General features: G+C 35.8%; 3 protein-coding genes across 6 annotated transcripts; 1 reads left to right on the top strand and 2 right to left on the bottom strand.

Annotated features, from left to right (window-relative positions):
- Positions 1–324: 324 nt before the first annotated feature.
- On the bottom strand, positions 325–8257 carry SdhA (succinate dehydrogenase, subunit A (flavoprotein)). Of its 2 annotated transcripts, XM_034326238.2 has the most exons (10): positions 8112–8257; positions 5954–6380; positions 4299–4697; positions 4037–4205; positions 3708–3874; positions 3415–3641; positions 3194–3338; positions 2809–3113; positions 2620–2726; positions 325–2514 (listed from the first exon to the last, which is right to left on the bottom strand). In XM_034326238.2, exons 1-9 carry the CDS (start codon positions 8169–8171, stop codon positions 2640–2642), a joined length of 1986 nt encoding a protein of 661 aa, XP_034182129.1. In that variant the 5' UTR covers positions 8172–8257; the 3' UTR covers positions 325–2514; positions 2620–2639. The 2 variants fall into 2 exon arrangements, with proteins under 2 accessions (XP_034182129.1, XP_034182128.1); XM_034326237.2 differs by having other exon boundaries at positions 325–2726.
- LOC117605214 (uncharacterized) lies at positions 4980–6261 on the top strand. The gene is made up of 4 exons (XM_034326258.2): positions 4980–5126; positions 5208–5334; positions 5395–5628; positions 5702–6261. Exons 1-4 carry the CDS (start codon positions 4981–4983, stop codon positions 5810–5812), a joined length of 618 nt encoding a protein of 205 aa, XP_034182149.2. The 5' UTR covers position 4980; the 3' UTR covers positions 5813–6261.
- Positions 8112–15371, bottom strand: LOC117605207 (succinate dehydrogenase [ubiquinone] flavoprotein subunit, mitochondrial). Of its 3 annotated transcripts, none has more exons than XM_034326239.2 (13): positions 15050–15371; positions 14872–14979; positions 14694–14775; positions 14395–14622; positions 14043–14329; positions 13628–13766; positions 13377–13545; positions 13086–13281; positions 12693–12890; positions 11840–12034; positions 10906–11049; positions 10696–10806; positions 8112–10550 (listed from the first exon to the last, which is right to left on the bottom strand). In XM_034326239.2, exons 1-13 carry the CDS (start codon positions 15083–15085, stop codon positions 10464–10466), a joined length of 1980 nt encoding a protein of 659 aa, XP_034182130.1. In that variant the 5' UTR covers positions 15086–15371; the 3' UTR covers positions 8112–10463. The 3 variants fall into 3 exon arrangements, 2 of the variants coding, with proteins under 2 accessions (XP_034182130.1, XP_034182131.2); XR_004581626.2 differs by having other exon boundaries at positions 10521–10550; positions 11836–12034; XM_034326240.2 differs by lacking the exons at positions 8112–10550; positions 10696–10806 and having other exon boundaries at positions 10866–11049; positions 11836–12034.
- Between the last annotated feature and the right edge of the window lie 56 nt (positions 15372–15427).

The following is a 15427-nucleotide window of genomic DNA, read 5'->3' as shown; positions in this document are numbered from 1 at the left end:
AAGCTCTGCGGCAATGTTAAACACATGCAATCTGGTTCCTAGAATATTATTCTTTGCGAAACGTCCATCTGGTTAGGAATATGATTTCGAACAGCCGACCAGTATAAATTTGTAGTGTTTTATTGCTTTTAGGAAAATTAGCAGTCGGAATCTAGGCACGTTTCGTTATCGGTGCAAGGTGGTTGAACCGACTGTGTATTACTCGGTATTATGCGTTTCTGCTGTCACGAAATGTTGCGGATAATTATACAAAACGGTCGTGGAACTTGAACAAAAGTAGTTTCAAAGATACACATGTACGTCATTGCATTTTGTGAATTCGTATTTTTCGTATTTTTCACTTTTAGCTTGTAATTAAGTTATAAACTTCTTTTTTTAACGAATGTAACTTTGGTCTCGAAGAAATGCACAAGAACGTTCAAATCTTAAGTCATGTTTTATGCGATTAAAAAGAGCAACGGGGGTTTCTCTTATCCGGTTCAATTGACGCTTTACATCAAAGTAATTTTCCCAGTATTTTAAAAATAGATAAAGTTGTAAAGAATGTTAATATTAAATGAAAATCAAAAGTTAAACTTTAATGTTAGACTGACTAAACAAAGTGTAGTAGTCGAACACAAAAAACATTTCTAAACAAAAGAACTGATTCATTTTTAACTTATGAAATTATAAATGAAAACATGTTTTTTAAATGGGCACGATTGAAATACAGCGTGTAAGGCGATTAGCAATCTGTCTCATTGTAATACATGTTCAACTATATATGTATGTCATCGGGTGGGATTGCATTTCTAACAGTTGGTGCTAAGTGCCAAGAGACACAAAATTAGCCTAAGAAAGAGAGCTACTCGAAAATATCGGTCAAAATGGAAGCTAGTAAATTGAACTCCGTTTTACAAGTTCTGCAAATAATTCCGGATAATCGTATAAGTAATTTTATTGTAAAGTAAATTTTAAATTAATCGAGTAAAGAATAGCAAAAAACATGTCACTCTATATTTAATCTTCATCACGAATGTCTTTTTACCAAGTCTTTTAATTAAGCAACGCGCGTACATGTTGAGCTTGCACGAAAGGAACGATCAAAGAGAAGCATTTATGTCGGTCCGAATAATTTTATTTTGAATTTACATCTTTTTTTTTTATTCTAAACGTTATTCGGACGTTTGTATTAATTTTTATAAACAATTGTACATTGTTGCACGATTCAGTTGAACATATAATGTGTATTCTTTGATGGTGTAATGTTTCGTATGTGAGAACATGTTCATCAAGCCCATATTCATTTTAAATTAAACTGTAATTTGTAACTATTTTCCGAAGTATTAGCCCGGCGATAAGCTTTTGTTCAATGCTTTAGGAAATACGTTTGGTAGCAATTTTTATTTAATCCATAAAATTCTTATTTATGATCAAAACATTAAAATTATTATGGGTTTAATAAACAATATTCGTCGTGTATACCCATTCGTCAATACCTTTCCAGTTCTTGAGTCCAAACGGAAAAATTTCGTTCCTTATATAAAGAGACACGTAAAACAAAATCATGCATACAAAACAAAAAACTCTGCATGCACAGGGAATATTTTACCCAAGAAATAATTTTCATGAATAAAAGAATGTACGAATGCTCTCTTTTTATTGACAATCTTATGTACATTTTTATCATCCTGCACAGCATGTCCACTCGAGTTGAATTACTCCAAAGTACACGATTTCATCGATGTACATTGGCCTTAGATTTATTCATTGTATGAAACATACAGTACGGTAAATTATTAATACAAAACAGGTAAAACAGAAACAGATTCGTCATAAAAAGGGAACTACATGATAATATCGAGGTTTGAAGTAAGTACTGAAACTTTGAAATAAAATAACAATATTGCTCTATAATATCAAAAGTAAATTAAATATCAGATAGTTTTGATTCCAAGGACAGTGACTACTCTTATTTTAAACTGTTTCCATATTGCCCTGTTTACGTTACTTTAAGTATTAAGCCGCCGCGAAAGTGACATGCTCTTGCTGCACAACCTTTTAGGGAGTACTAGCTCATGAATTATCGTATAAAATATTTCTTTCATAAATAACTCTTAACATTATTGCATACGTTATTTCACAATTTGTTTGATAGAAAAACAAATTGCTTACATGAGAATTACAAACAGAAATACTGTGTAAATTGTGTTAGAGGTAGGGAGAACGTTCCTCCTTAAAAGATGTGTGCGTGAGAAATTAATTGCTTCTTGGATCACACTAATATTTTACTATTAGTTTACAATAAACATAGCACTGATTTGCTAAGAGATCGGTCAAAATTCTTCTTTGAAGTAATGAAGATAATCTCAGCACCATTATCCTACAAGGACAACTAATCTTGCTCGCAACGCGTGCGAGTACTGACAAGAATGAAACTTTGGTGCACGACGTAATTCATGTGCAATAATAAATAAAGTTGTTGCAATATAGTGATAGATATCGGTAACTTTTCTTCGTCGATCGTGTTCGTTCCTGTGCAAAAAATTTTTAAAAAAATATCGCACAAATGGCTAATTTTAAAATATATGAAAACCAAAAAATTTCAGGAAGAAACTAATGAAACTAAATCATATTTACTTTTAAATAAAAAAAAAGATCTAATAGGAACGAATCGCAGGTGGAACTGTTGCACACTCGTTTTTATCTAGCGTCTTATCTATGACTGGTCTGTAATCGATAGAAACCTGTAAAATAATTTTAGTTAGTTAAATTACATAGAGCGGACCTAATTTGCATATCATATATATATAACAGCTAAATATTTACTTCTCCTGTTTTAAGGTTGATCTTCGTAAGTGTATGTTTTCGCCAGTGTTGGTCCAATGGTTTTGATTGTTGGCCTTCTAGCGGTTTACTGTAATCGTACTCGTCAATTCTGTCTCTGAAATCTTCGCGTGCGTGAGCTCCACGACTTTCCTTCCTATTTTCAGCAGCTACTATTGTTTGCACGGCATTGATCATTAAATTCTGTAATTCTAGTGTCTCTACAAGATCAGAGTTCCATATCAAGGATCTATCCGACACTTTCAGGTCGTCTAACTTTTTGTAAAGGGCAGACATCTTTTGACAGCCTGATAAAATTTTAACATATTTCATTAGTTAGTTGAGTCGTATTTTGTAGAAGTATTTTAAACGAAATTTCGAGCTGTACCTTCTTGTAAAGTTTCAGCTGTTCTGAACACAGCTGCATGCGTTTGCATTGTTTTCTGCATTGTTAATCTCAAGTCCGCGGTAGGAATACTACCATTTGCGTTTCTAATCTTATCTAAATTCGCCACACTTTCCTCTCCGGCATTCTGAAACATATTTGGGTCACAATATCCAGTTTTTATGTTACACTAATCTAAAGTTATCGCAAAAAGAGATACGAACAGGTCTGAGAGGTCCAATAGTTTCGCTTGGCTTATTCTCTTGTGCGATTGTTTTAGCGCATGCACGTCCAAATACAACTAAATCTAACAAAGAATTGGCACCAAGACGATTAGCACCATGAACTGATGCACAAGCCGATTCTCCGCAAGCATATAAACCAGGAACAACTGCGTCCTGGTTATTTTTTCTTGTTAGAACCTGTCCTTTGTAATTTGTAGGTATTCCTCCTAGCATTCCAATTTTTTTTTAGTACTTAATCATTTTGATATTTCACTTGAAGGTAAATTACATACCCATGTTGTAATGTACCGTAGGTATGACAGGAATGGGTTCTCTCGTTACATCAACTCCTGCGAATATCATGGCTGTTTCTGAAATTCCAGGTAATCTAGCAGCTAGTTGTTCAGGTGGCAAGTGATGAAGTTGCAAGAAAATATGATCTTTCTCGGGGCCAACACCTCTAAATGATTTTAAATTATAAATAGAGATAAATTTTGATTAGTTACATGATGCCTGTACAGGGTGTTTAAAAATCAATTAAAAAACTGTTTTTTCGTGTAATTTTATTAGAAATTCTGTAAAATTTTTGAACACCTTCTATGCATCACTTAACGTGACCTACCTGCCTTCCCGGATTTCAATGGTCATAGACCTAGATACAACATCCCTAGAGGCTAGATCCTTCGCGACTGGAGCATAACGTTCCATAAACCTTTCACCTTCGCTATTTATAAGATAGCCTCCTTCACCACGGCTACCTTCTGTGATAAGACAACCAGCGCCGTATATTCCTAAAATTAAAAATCAGCTTAATCGATACTAATCTATATACGCATTAATGTTTCAGATAATAGTTAAATCAATGATCGAATATCATTTCATACCAGTAGGATGAAACTGTACAAATTCCAGATCTTGATTAAGTAAATTGGCTCTAGATATCATTGCAGTGCCATCGCCGGTACACGTATGAGCAGACGTGCAAGAGAAATATGCACGTCCATATCCTCCAGTCGCTAATACCGTGTTTTTAGCATGAAAACGATGAAGTGTACCATCTTCTAAACAAAGCGCAATCACTCCGCGACATTCTCCATCTTCCATTAGCAAATCCATAGCGAAGTACTCGACAAAGTAGTTGCAGTCATAGCTCAATGATTGACCATACAATGTATGAAGTAAGGAGTGACCTGTTCTATCAGCCACGCAACAACATCTATGGGCTTGGCCACCTTTTCCAAATTTCAACGATTGTCCACCAAAAGCACGCTGGTATACTTTACCTACAATGAAAATAATTATTTTTAGATGAAGTTACAGTGGCGCATAAGCAACATTCAAATAATCGGTAGAACTGCAACAACGTTTAGATACATGGCAACCACAAGCAGTGATTTGTTATTTTTAAATGTCACTGATAAATTTGTATAAACTTCTTTTTTGATACTGTAATAAATTTTGGCAGTGAAAATATTTTTTTTTATCTAAAGTAACATATTTGTGCGCAAAACTGTAGGAACCATTATTATTCGAAATAATGAGCTAACAGATTTTATGAATTCCAGTATGGACAAAAATACAAAACAAACCTACGAAGATTCCAATGAAGAAAATAAAAAAAATGAGACAAGTAAAGAATATGAAGTGGATTTCATTAACCATGCGCAAACGATACGTGAATCTGATTTAAATTATAAATCTAAACAAAATAAGTAAGTTACTTCTATGATACAATGTATCATAATTCGTTTTTACGACTGACTCGTTATTTCATTTTTTTCGTATATTTCTAGGATGAATTCACAACATAATCAACGCGAACGTAATTATTCCCGTTCTCGTTCACCGAACAGTACCAAGAGCTCTAAAAAATGGATAAGCTCTAATGCCTTTATCAATTTTGTACAGGACTTCAGACAGGTAAGTAAAAAGGGTGTTTGTCTATTTAGCTATTAGTAAACAGGAATCTATTGTTTGCAGAATTGTAGAAATGAAAAGAGTACAAAAATATTTCAATTAGCTGGGGAAAGATGGAGAAAAATGTCTTTTGAAGAAAAGCAACCATACGTAAATGAAGCTCTGAGTGTTAAAAATCAAAGGGTTCCACAGAAAAGTAAATATATAAATAAACTTCAAACAAATACAGAATCAACAAAAAACGAAAATATACCTAAACAAGAGAAAGTAAATAAAAAATCAGAAAGAAATAAAAAGGTTAATTTTATCATTTACTTAGAACACTTGAAGTATTCTAGAGCATTGTTATAGAAATATATTTTCTTTTTAGGAACCCAATAAAGAGACTAAAAAGGCAAGTGATACTGAATCAGACAGTGGTTCAGCCACCTCAGGTACAGCAGGATCAGCAACAAGCGAGGATATGTCAGATACAAGTTAGAGAATAAACAGCAACTGATTATATAAATCCTATGCTGTAGCTGTAATCAATTCATAATTCAACAATTCCTCTGCTTATGTAATTTAAACTCATGTTTCATACAAAATACAAAGTAACAGATATACTTTATAATAATATTACCATCAGAAGTTCTACTAAAAGGCATGCCACAATTTTCCAATTCAATGACTGCTTTTGGAGCTTCGCGTGTCATGTAATGAATAGCATCTTGATCACCCAACCAGTCAGATCCCTTGACTGTGTCATACATATGCCACTGCCAGTTATCCTCCTCCATATTACCCAAAGCAGCATTGATACCTCCTTGAGCAGCAACAGTATGTGACCTTGTAGGAAACAATTTAGTAATGACTGCTGTTTTAAATCCTTCTGCAACCAAGCCATAGGCTGCACGTAATCCTGCTCCACCAGCACCCACCACAACAGCATCATAAGTATGTTCTACCAATGGATACTGTTTAGAAACACCATCGGAAACTTTTGCTGCTTTCCCATCTGGTGTGTAATGGAATTTACGATTTGCAATGACAGATAATCCCAATTTATTCTGAAATAACACAATTACAAAATTATGACTGAATTTTATTTATAGTATGTGTTAATACAATTATATAGATATACATCATTAGTACATTGCATTAATGATCTATTTATAAAACTTAAAGAAAGTAACACGACATTGTTAGATTCATTATAAAATTCAAATATAATTCGATTATCGATTCATTTTTAAATACATCGATCTTATGTCATTCATGAAATATTTATTTTCAGCGGCAATGGAACAACTCAATTTTCAGATAATTTATTTTTAGAACACGTGTTTCACGATAAAATCGTAAGTATATTTTAACAAATATTTAAGTGTATAGTTATTTGAATGGATTGAAATATATATGAAAAATAATTATTGAGTAAAACAATTAATAATATTAAAACAGAACGATATGTAAAATCATATAATTTATTAACTACAATATCGTAAGCAAGGTTAATCAACCTCCATACAGTTTTATCGGAAAATAATACAGATACATAAAATATTTACCACTTATTGCATGCATTGTTTAAACGCTCGAGAACCGATTAGGTACTTAAATAAATAAAAGAAATTAGTCGCATTTTTGTGAAAAATAGAGATTGCGCAGTGAAAAAATAATGCTGCTATCTACGGTATACCCACGTGCAAGGATGACTTTCGTTAAAGGCACATGTAGGAAAAAGAATCACCCACTACTACTTTCACTCATTCTTGGTCTCTATACGCGAAAAATCAGAAGGGATATCCTAAAGAACAATCGAAAGCCATGTGTTGCGTGGTGGGAGGCCATCTTCCCCTACACTTTCCCTTAACCAAGAAAAACCATCTATGCACGTTATCATACATGGATTCACCATATGGAGGCTAACAGAAATGGTATGTGATCAAATGAAAAATTCTTCGTTTCGTAATATATTTAAATTCAAATCGTTTACATTTGATTAACATACGCAAAAAATATATCACTATAATGAAATACATTTATATTTAGAATACATTGTTAGATACAGTTAGATATAGGATAAATTAACGGGATCCAGATTTAGTACTTATCTAAAACGAATCTATTGCGCTTTTATTCGCAACAAGTACAACAGAATAAATATAACTTTTAAGAAGAGTAAAGATATTAAAGTCGACAAGTTCATAACAAATGGAGTCATAATTTAAAGAAGAGTGCAATTTCCCGCTAATGTCAGCTTCCCGTTGCCGGTGGCTCATCCGCAATTATAATTAAACTTCTAAAGCGTAATGCTGTGGCAAGTTGAATATCGTGTTTGAACCTGATATCAAGACGAGAAAAAAATAAACGGTCGTTCATTTAGGGTAGATAACGGAAATTAGAATCACTGCCACCTACTTTATAGCGAAAAATTGCGTTTATTGTACAGACCGGTTACTTGCGGGGTGGCGCGTATGAAACGAGGGAAGGTCCAGTAATAAATGATACTCCGCACGAGAATCGTCTGCTATATAATCTCTGATCATTCTGTATCCCGGCCGAATCATTATCAATTCAATTGTTGAATTTCTGTGATTTAATTGTTAATGTTTTTTAGACGATTCGGATACATTATGAAACCTTCCCAACCAGTAGAATTTTCCATGATAATCAATACAGATATTCGTTGATATGTATTCGGCAAACTTACGTAATTAATTGGTGGCGAGTATTATAAGGTAAAGGTACATCATTGATGGAATAAAAATTATGTAACTTAAAGAAAAACGTCTTACCAACGTAGTCGTGGGAGGATTTCTCGCTAGCAAAGACGGCAGCTTCAATAGACCGCTCATTTTGTAGTGATGTCACCTTTCCTTAATCAAAATTTTAATTTTAACAATAACACATACACGTCTTTGTCGAACAGGTAATTCGATTCCACTGTGCAACCGATTCCAATTTTTCTTAACTTCACTCCCGCACTTCTTGCACGGCGACGTGAAGCGTTCGAGTCGGTTGAGTACCGACTACTGGTGGAAGCTCCCTGATGAATGCCAGTGCTGCCAATCGCATCGTCGTCAGATAACCTCACCTTTAAGGTACTTGCGAACTTTTTATTTCAATCTGATCAATCGGTTACTCGTATTTTTCTTACGTTTTACACGTTGACAATATATATCCCCTTTGATGTTGCTTTCTTATCGTTTCAGATTTCAAAGTTAACATCTTGAACAGTAGCTAACTGTAAGCGGGAAAATTAAACAATACCGCGAAAAAAATCAAGCGGTTCTCATTTCACGTTGTAGTCAACGGGGTGTTAACGGTATTTCGAATTGTATACTTGTTCGTGTGTATTGGTTTTAAAGGAAAACTACTTGTTATAGGTTGTGCGATGTATCCCGTAGTTTAAGCTATGCTCTAAGTGATGAATATTAAACTAAAAGACACAGGTAGTTCTAATTCAATTGATGTCTGGCTGTTTAATTATACGAGTAGACCTATTAGTGAAAGGTAACTTGATTTGCATTTGATAACCGCAACACTATAATTCAAATTTGACTATTTGTCGTTTAATAGAATATTAATTCCACAAGAAATGATTTTCAAAGATATATATTATATTAGGACGGAAAATCGTAAGCTGCACGGGTTGCTGTATGATTTGTAACATAAAACCTTCAACCGGATAAAAAATCTCATACTTTACGAGGTTGTTAACACAATTTATGCCGGTGTTCGCGCTTAACCAAACTTTATTCCCTGCGGCAGGGGAAGAAAGAGAAAAAAAATAAAAAGATTTGTCGCATCACGGGGTTGACGGCACAAAGCGTGTCTCGTTTCTTCATTGGTCGATTCGTTGTAGGCTCGTCTTCTGCACACATAGGTAAATCTCATACCATATGGCGTGATATCATCACAGACAGATTTTACTAACACCAGAGTATTCGAAGTGTTAGTTAGCGTAGGAGTATTTCACGAAACAGGTTTGCTTGTGTTCGCATACGTATACCCAGCTACAATCGCGCTTGCGTATACAAATTTGTTCAAGGCATACCGTACGTTTTTCAGTCATAAAATTACATAACGCTGGTCTAGAAACTTTGTCCGCATAAGATATGTAAAAATATATTTTCCACCAATAAATGCAAATGATAAATAATAAATATTTATAAGAAATAATATATCGGGTAGCTAAAAAATAACGATAAAGTACGGTAATAAAGAGGTAAAAAGTACTTTGTAGCATTTGAAAAATTTACCAATTGATAAAAAATACTATGCATGGTAGTAAAATTTTTTACCATTGTTTTTCATTTTGCTTTCAAGAATTAACAACGTCCTTGTTTTATCGTGTTTCTTTATTATTATTTTCAAGGTCATTTAAAGGTTACCCTATCTGCTTAAATTGACAAACAAACCAACGAAACTACCGTTTAATGTCTCACAGCGTTCTTCAGTGTAAGTTTCAAACATTATCATCATTTATTTTGAACTTAACTAAGCGCTTACAAACTATAATTTATACTTTTGCAGTGGACAACCTTCTTTCCCAATCAACATGAAACTCTAATTAACGAAAGGAAAATACACGAAGGTATTCGATACGAGCGCACCGTATACATTACGTAACGCCATCATTTTTTTTTCTCCATTGGCCTAAATGATTAGGCTCGTTCAGCAGCTATCAACGTAAATTTTGCTATCGGCAGATCTGATCGATAGAAACGTTTCAAATTAATACACTTAACACGTACAAATTTCCATTTGAATTACAGTAGCTTGAAATTGATCGTAAACGCTAAGGGGATAGCCAGCTGGATGCGCGTTCCGCTCGTTAAAACCGATGCCTTTCGTTGCATGAATTATGCAAATTAGGCGGCAGACAGGTCTGCGTCTCCGGTCTGAATTAATTGTTAACGACACAGCAGGTCGAGCGCGGTATCAAAACATATGCACGAAGGACGCGATACGAGTTTGACGTACGACGAAATATTTAAATATACTCATCGCGCGGTTTACTGTTTCGCGATAACGTAGCGCACTTGTTCTAAACTTTGACAGCGTTTCACCGAGAGGAAGGAAATAATAAAAAAAAAAAAAAAAAAAATACAGGAAGAAATACAGAGCGCATCGATTTGATTGTTTCAGTATGCTCGAACGGTAGGCGGAACGTGTTGGGCCTCTGATTCATCCAGTGTCGTGTCGATGACGGGCCGATACGAAATGCTGATCTGTAAAAATATAGAGAAACGATGAGTATCAAGGAAAATTTTCTCCGGACGGAATGTTCACGATTCTCAGCGAGATTTAAACGCGTTTCGCGCGTGCGCGGTTTAATTTAGCGATAAGGAAAAAACATCTTGTTCGATAACTCACCGATCCATCATGCTGAGCCCACGTAAGCGTGTGTTTACGCCAGTGCTCGCTGTACTTACGTTTCTTCTGGGATTCGATCGGTTTCGAATAGTCGTATTCGTCGACTCTTTCCTGAAAATTTAATTATCTTTTCTGTACGATTTTTCCATTTCATTTTAATCTGACTCGGACTTTTTTCAGGTCCTGGAAGACGAAATGGGATGCCCGTACCCTGAAATCATCTCGAGCATGCGATCCACGGGATTCTTTCCTGTTCTCCGCGCCGTAAACTATGTGCATGCAAGCCAGCATCATGTTCTGTAACTCCAGAGCTTCCACGAGTTCCGTGTTCCAAATTAGAGATTGATCTTGAACCTGAAATGATTTCAATATATTATTGTTATTATATGCAGGTGAAGAATAATAGAATTCATTGTTTTTAGTATCGTATTGGAAAGGTAAAGTTTTAATGAACTAAATATAATGATGCGCGATTATAGATCTGGGAGGATCTTACATCAGGAGATAAGGGGAATAAACGCGACAGTTTGCGGTTGAATAATTAGCGGAAGAAGAGGGAAGATAAACTTTGAATAGCAATAGTACTGTATCAGTCAATTTCAACAAAACGTAAGTAGTATTTTGAAGTTTTAAAATTATATACTTCATTCAGCTGGTTTAAAGGAGATTAAATTGAATGTGATGGAAAATTTCAGTCGTCTCGCGTCGATTTTTATGTAACATTTCATTCGAATCACGTGCGTTATCAATGACCATTGTGTTCTCACAGTTGTCTCAATTGTAAATGGTAAAAGAATTTTAGCGAATCAAGCGGTAAAAGAATCAAGCTCAGCAAATCTCGGCGATAACTTCCGTTTGTTCCAGATATGTTATAATTTTTATCTAAGTTTCCATGTGTTCTCAACGAAAGTCTAAAGTACGAAACACAATCAGAAACCTTTCATTGTGTAATTTGAAATGATGAAACGAAGAAGAAAGATTCTTTGGGATATTTAAAGAGATAGAAAATTAGCGAGATAAAATATCCCAATTATGAATTTCTTTGACAAACGTACAAATTGTAAAGGTAAGGAAAATTCAACGTTAGCAAACTGTTAGGTAGTTTACGATTACATAAATGAAACAGTTTGATCAATTCACCTACACATAAGTCCGGCAAGTCGCAGGTGTAGAGTCGAGTCATCTCGCGACATCCTCGCTGCAATATATCGCAGGTTCTGAAGACCGAGCAATATCTTTGCATAGTTTGACGCATATCATCTCGCAGCTCGGCGATAGGAACGCAACCTTTTGCGAAACGAGTCGCGTCGAATCGGCAAATGGATTCTTCGCTAACGCTCTACATGAAAAGAAACATACAATAGTCAGGTGTAATGATTCAGTGAAAATTACTGAAACAATCGGTAACAAAGCCTGATGATATTACATCATGGAATGTGATATTTGGTTAATCTTTAACGTTGGTTCAACAGTACTCGAAGAAATGAGATAGACCATTTTCAATTGGACATTGAGTTTGATTGCATCATTCGACTCTGATATATAGGTCATTTGATATATAGGACATTAAAAAAGAAACAGATAATTTACATATTAACGTTACTTGTGTTTGTACCATCATCTGTAACTTCAAAATTATTATTCTACAAAATTTTGTCTCCCTCTAGCGGTTGCTGGAGGCACAGAAAAATCAATATCCCAGACTAAAGATAGTAAGTCTGACATCATTTGATGACAGAAAAGTTAGACAGTAAATTAGCACTTATGGCATATCAATTTGAAGCCTGAGGTTTAAGAAAAATGATTACATAAACGTTTCATCAATTTTTCCAATACAGAATGACGGGTTCTTTGTTGAAATAAACAATCTCCAACTTTCTACTTTCTAATGAACATTAATTTGTACTAAGAATATTGATGCACCACAGCTACCATTTTGCGATACTTTTATGTAATCAAATGATAATTATTATAACTCCAAAGGTGTATGCTCTTACAGTTGCTAAATCATCGTGACGTTCACCAGGTCTGGTCATACAGTCGATCTGATCGGCGATTGCTTTTCCAAAAACAACCAGTTCCAGAAGACTATTCGCGCCCAATCGGTTAGCTCCATGGACGGAGACGCACGCAGTTTCACCTGCTGCCCACAGTCCTTCGATTATACTGTCCTCCTCTTTTTCTCTCGTTAGAACCTTATCGATCAAACCAACTGATCAAACGATAAATCAGTGTTATCAATGGAAACAGCAGAGCACGGTATCCAAGCTAACTCTCATTTGAATCCTATGCAAACTATACTATCTTTGAAATTTTCTGCCGCTACTTAATTCCTTAATTTACAACCGTGTTATGCAGTTTCCTCTCATTGTATTTTCCTCGCACCGTACCTGGGCTCGCCAGTTTGTAGGTATACCACCCATGTTGTAGTGTACTGTAGGGATAACAGGAATCGGATCTTTTTCCACGTCCACACCACCGAACACCCATGCTAAATGAGAAATTCCTGGTAGTCGCGTGCGGAGTATATCCACTGGTAAATGATGCAGTTGAAGGTAGACGTGATCCTTCTTGGCACCGACGCCCCTAGATCATTAAGGATAAATTATTTTGGTAACGTATAACTTCGTATATAAGATGGATAAACCATTCGATCGAATATTTCATAAAATCGCTTTCACCTTCCTTCCAATATTTCCATAGTGATCGCCCTTGAGACGATGTCGCGGGAAGCGAGATCCTTGGCGTTTGGCGCGTAACGTTCCATAAAAAATTCCCCTTGGGAGTTCAACAATTTTCCACCTTCTCCACGGCTGCCTTCCGTTATTAAAATACCGCTTCCGTATATTCCTAATGAGAAATATCGACCGGTTAGACCGGCGAGCTTATTCACCGTAGGAGAATGTTCTTATCCTTTTTGCTATGGAAATACCGGTCGGATGAAACTGGATGAACTCCATGTCTTGAAGTGGTAATCCTGCTCTCGAAGCGATCGCCATACCATCACCGGTGCAGGCATGTGCCGCGGTACAGGACAGGTAACATCTTCCTGCTCCCCCTGTTGCTAACACCTGGAAAAAGTGACAGGCTGCTTGTTAAGGAGACGTTTAAGGCTCGTGTTGAATGTAAATCACATCCTTTCTCGATTTACGTCCTAATTTCGTAGCTGTTCACGATACAATTGTTCTTTTTTAATAGTTTTTTAATCCTTGAACGGCGGACCTTGGAGAGACTCCCTTGGAGAGCGCCCCGCTTTTAATTCAAATTATAAACTTTCTTTAACGAGGGTAGATTCCTATTTTTTTCGTAACTTCTTAGAAATATCGATAAAATATTTCACTATTTACCGTATGATGGGCTCTGAAACGGTGCAACAGTCCGGTCTCTAATTCCCATGCCAAGACACCCTTGCAGCAACGTCCGACCATCAGAAGATCAAGGGCAAAGTACTCCACGTAATAATGCACATCGTAACGCAGACTTTGTCCGTATAAAGTGTGTAATATCGCGTGGCCGGTTCTATCAGCGACGGCACAAGTTCTTCGAGCTTGACCACCCTTGCCGAATTTCAACGATTGTCCACCGAATGCCCGTTGATAGATCTTTCCCTCGTCCGTCCGACTGAAAGGACAACCTGAATGGACGAATACAAAAATTATGATATATCGTTTGAATATAATAGTAGAAATTTGATCGCACCGAAATTCTCAAGCTCGAAGATCGCCCTTGGTGCTTCTCTGGTTAAAAAATGTATCGCGTCCTGATCACCCAACCAGTCGGATCCTTTAACAGTATCGTACATATGGTACAGCCAATTATCATCTTTGCCTGTATCGATCACTGCGTTTATTCCACCCTGAGCAGCTACCGTATGAGATCTCGTTGGGAACAATTTCGTCACCACCGCCACTCGATATCCTTTGCTTCCTGTTCGATAATTAAACGGGATCAAGAGATATATGTTTCTATAGAATAATTAATAATTAGTGAATAATTACCTAAACCAAATGCGGCCCTCAAGCCTGCACCACCAGCCCCAACTACCACCACGTCATAACAATGATCTATCAATGGATAGCTCTGTGAAAATGAAAAGTTAAACATGAAAAATTGTCGAGTTACAGTGTCACGGATGATCGGATAATTATACATAGATTTTTATTGAAAATCATTTACATTGTTAGAGCCTTCCGCGCCACATTTCGCCTTCTCTGCCGGACTGACGTTCACGTGAAAACCTATGCGATCTTTTTTATTTAAACGTTGAGGTTGTACAACAGCTCGCTACAAAGGGTAGGAATGATAATGGTTAAAGTAGAGCGGAAATGATTTTTGGGTAGTCGTTGATTCTTACCAAGACTCGTGGCAATCGATTTATAGATCGTAACATTTCTTGAAATTTATGCCCGATTCGGAATACATTGCACGAAATACGAGCAAGCTGTCATTCATTCGTTTGTCATTTGATAAAAAAATCTTCGATGATACAACTATTTTCATGGATATCGGAATGGTATCCTTAACGATAAGGTGTAAAATGTTTATCGTATACCTTACAAGCATAACTTTATTGCACTTGCAAAAATACAGTTCAAAACATAGACGATTTATCGTTATTGTATCGTGATAATGTACAATTGGTTTGCTTTCTATCGTAATGTTACTCTTTGGTATTCTTTGGACACCAGAGAGCGAATGGCAACGATCAATTGTTTTTTCCATTTTAAAATAT

This window comes from Osmia lignaria, chromosome 3 (genome assembly GCF_051020975.1).
Source record: "Osmia lignaria lignaria isolate PbOS001 chromosome 3, iyOsmLign1, whole genome shotgun sequence".
In the NCBI taxonomy this organism is placed as follows: domain Eukaryota; kingdom Metazoa; phylum Arthropoda; class Insecta; order Hymenoptera; family Megachilidae; genus Osmia; species Osmia lignaria.
The sequence above is the reverse complement of the archived record's forward strand: the minus strand, read 5'-3'. Positions and strand labels throughout refer to the sequence as shown.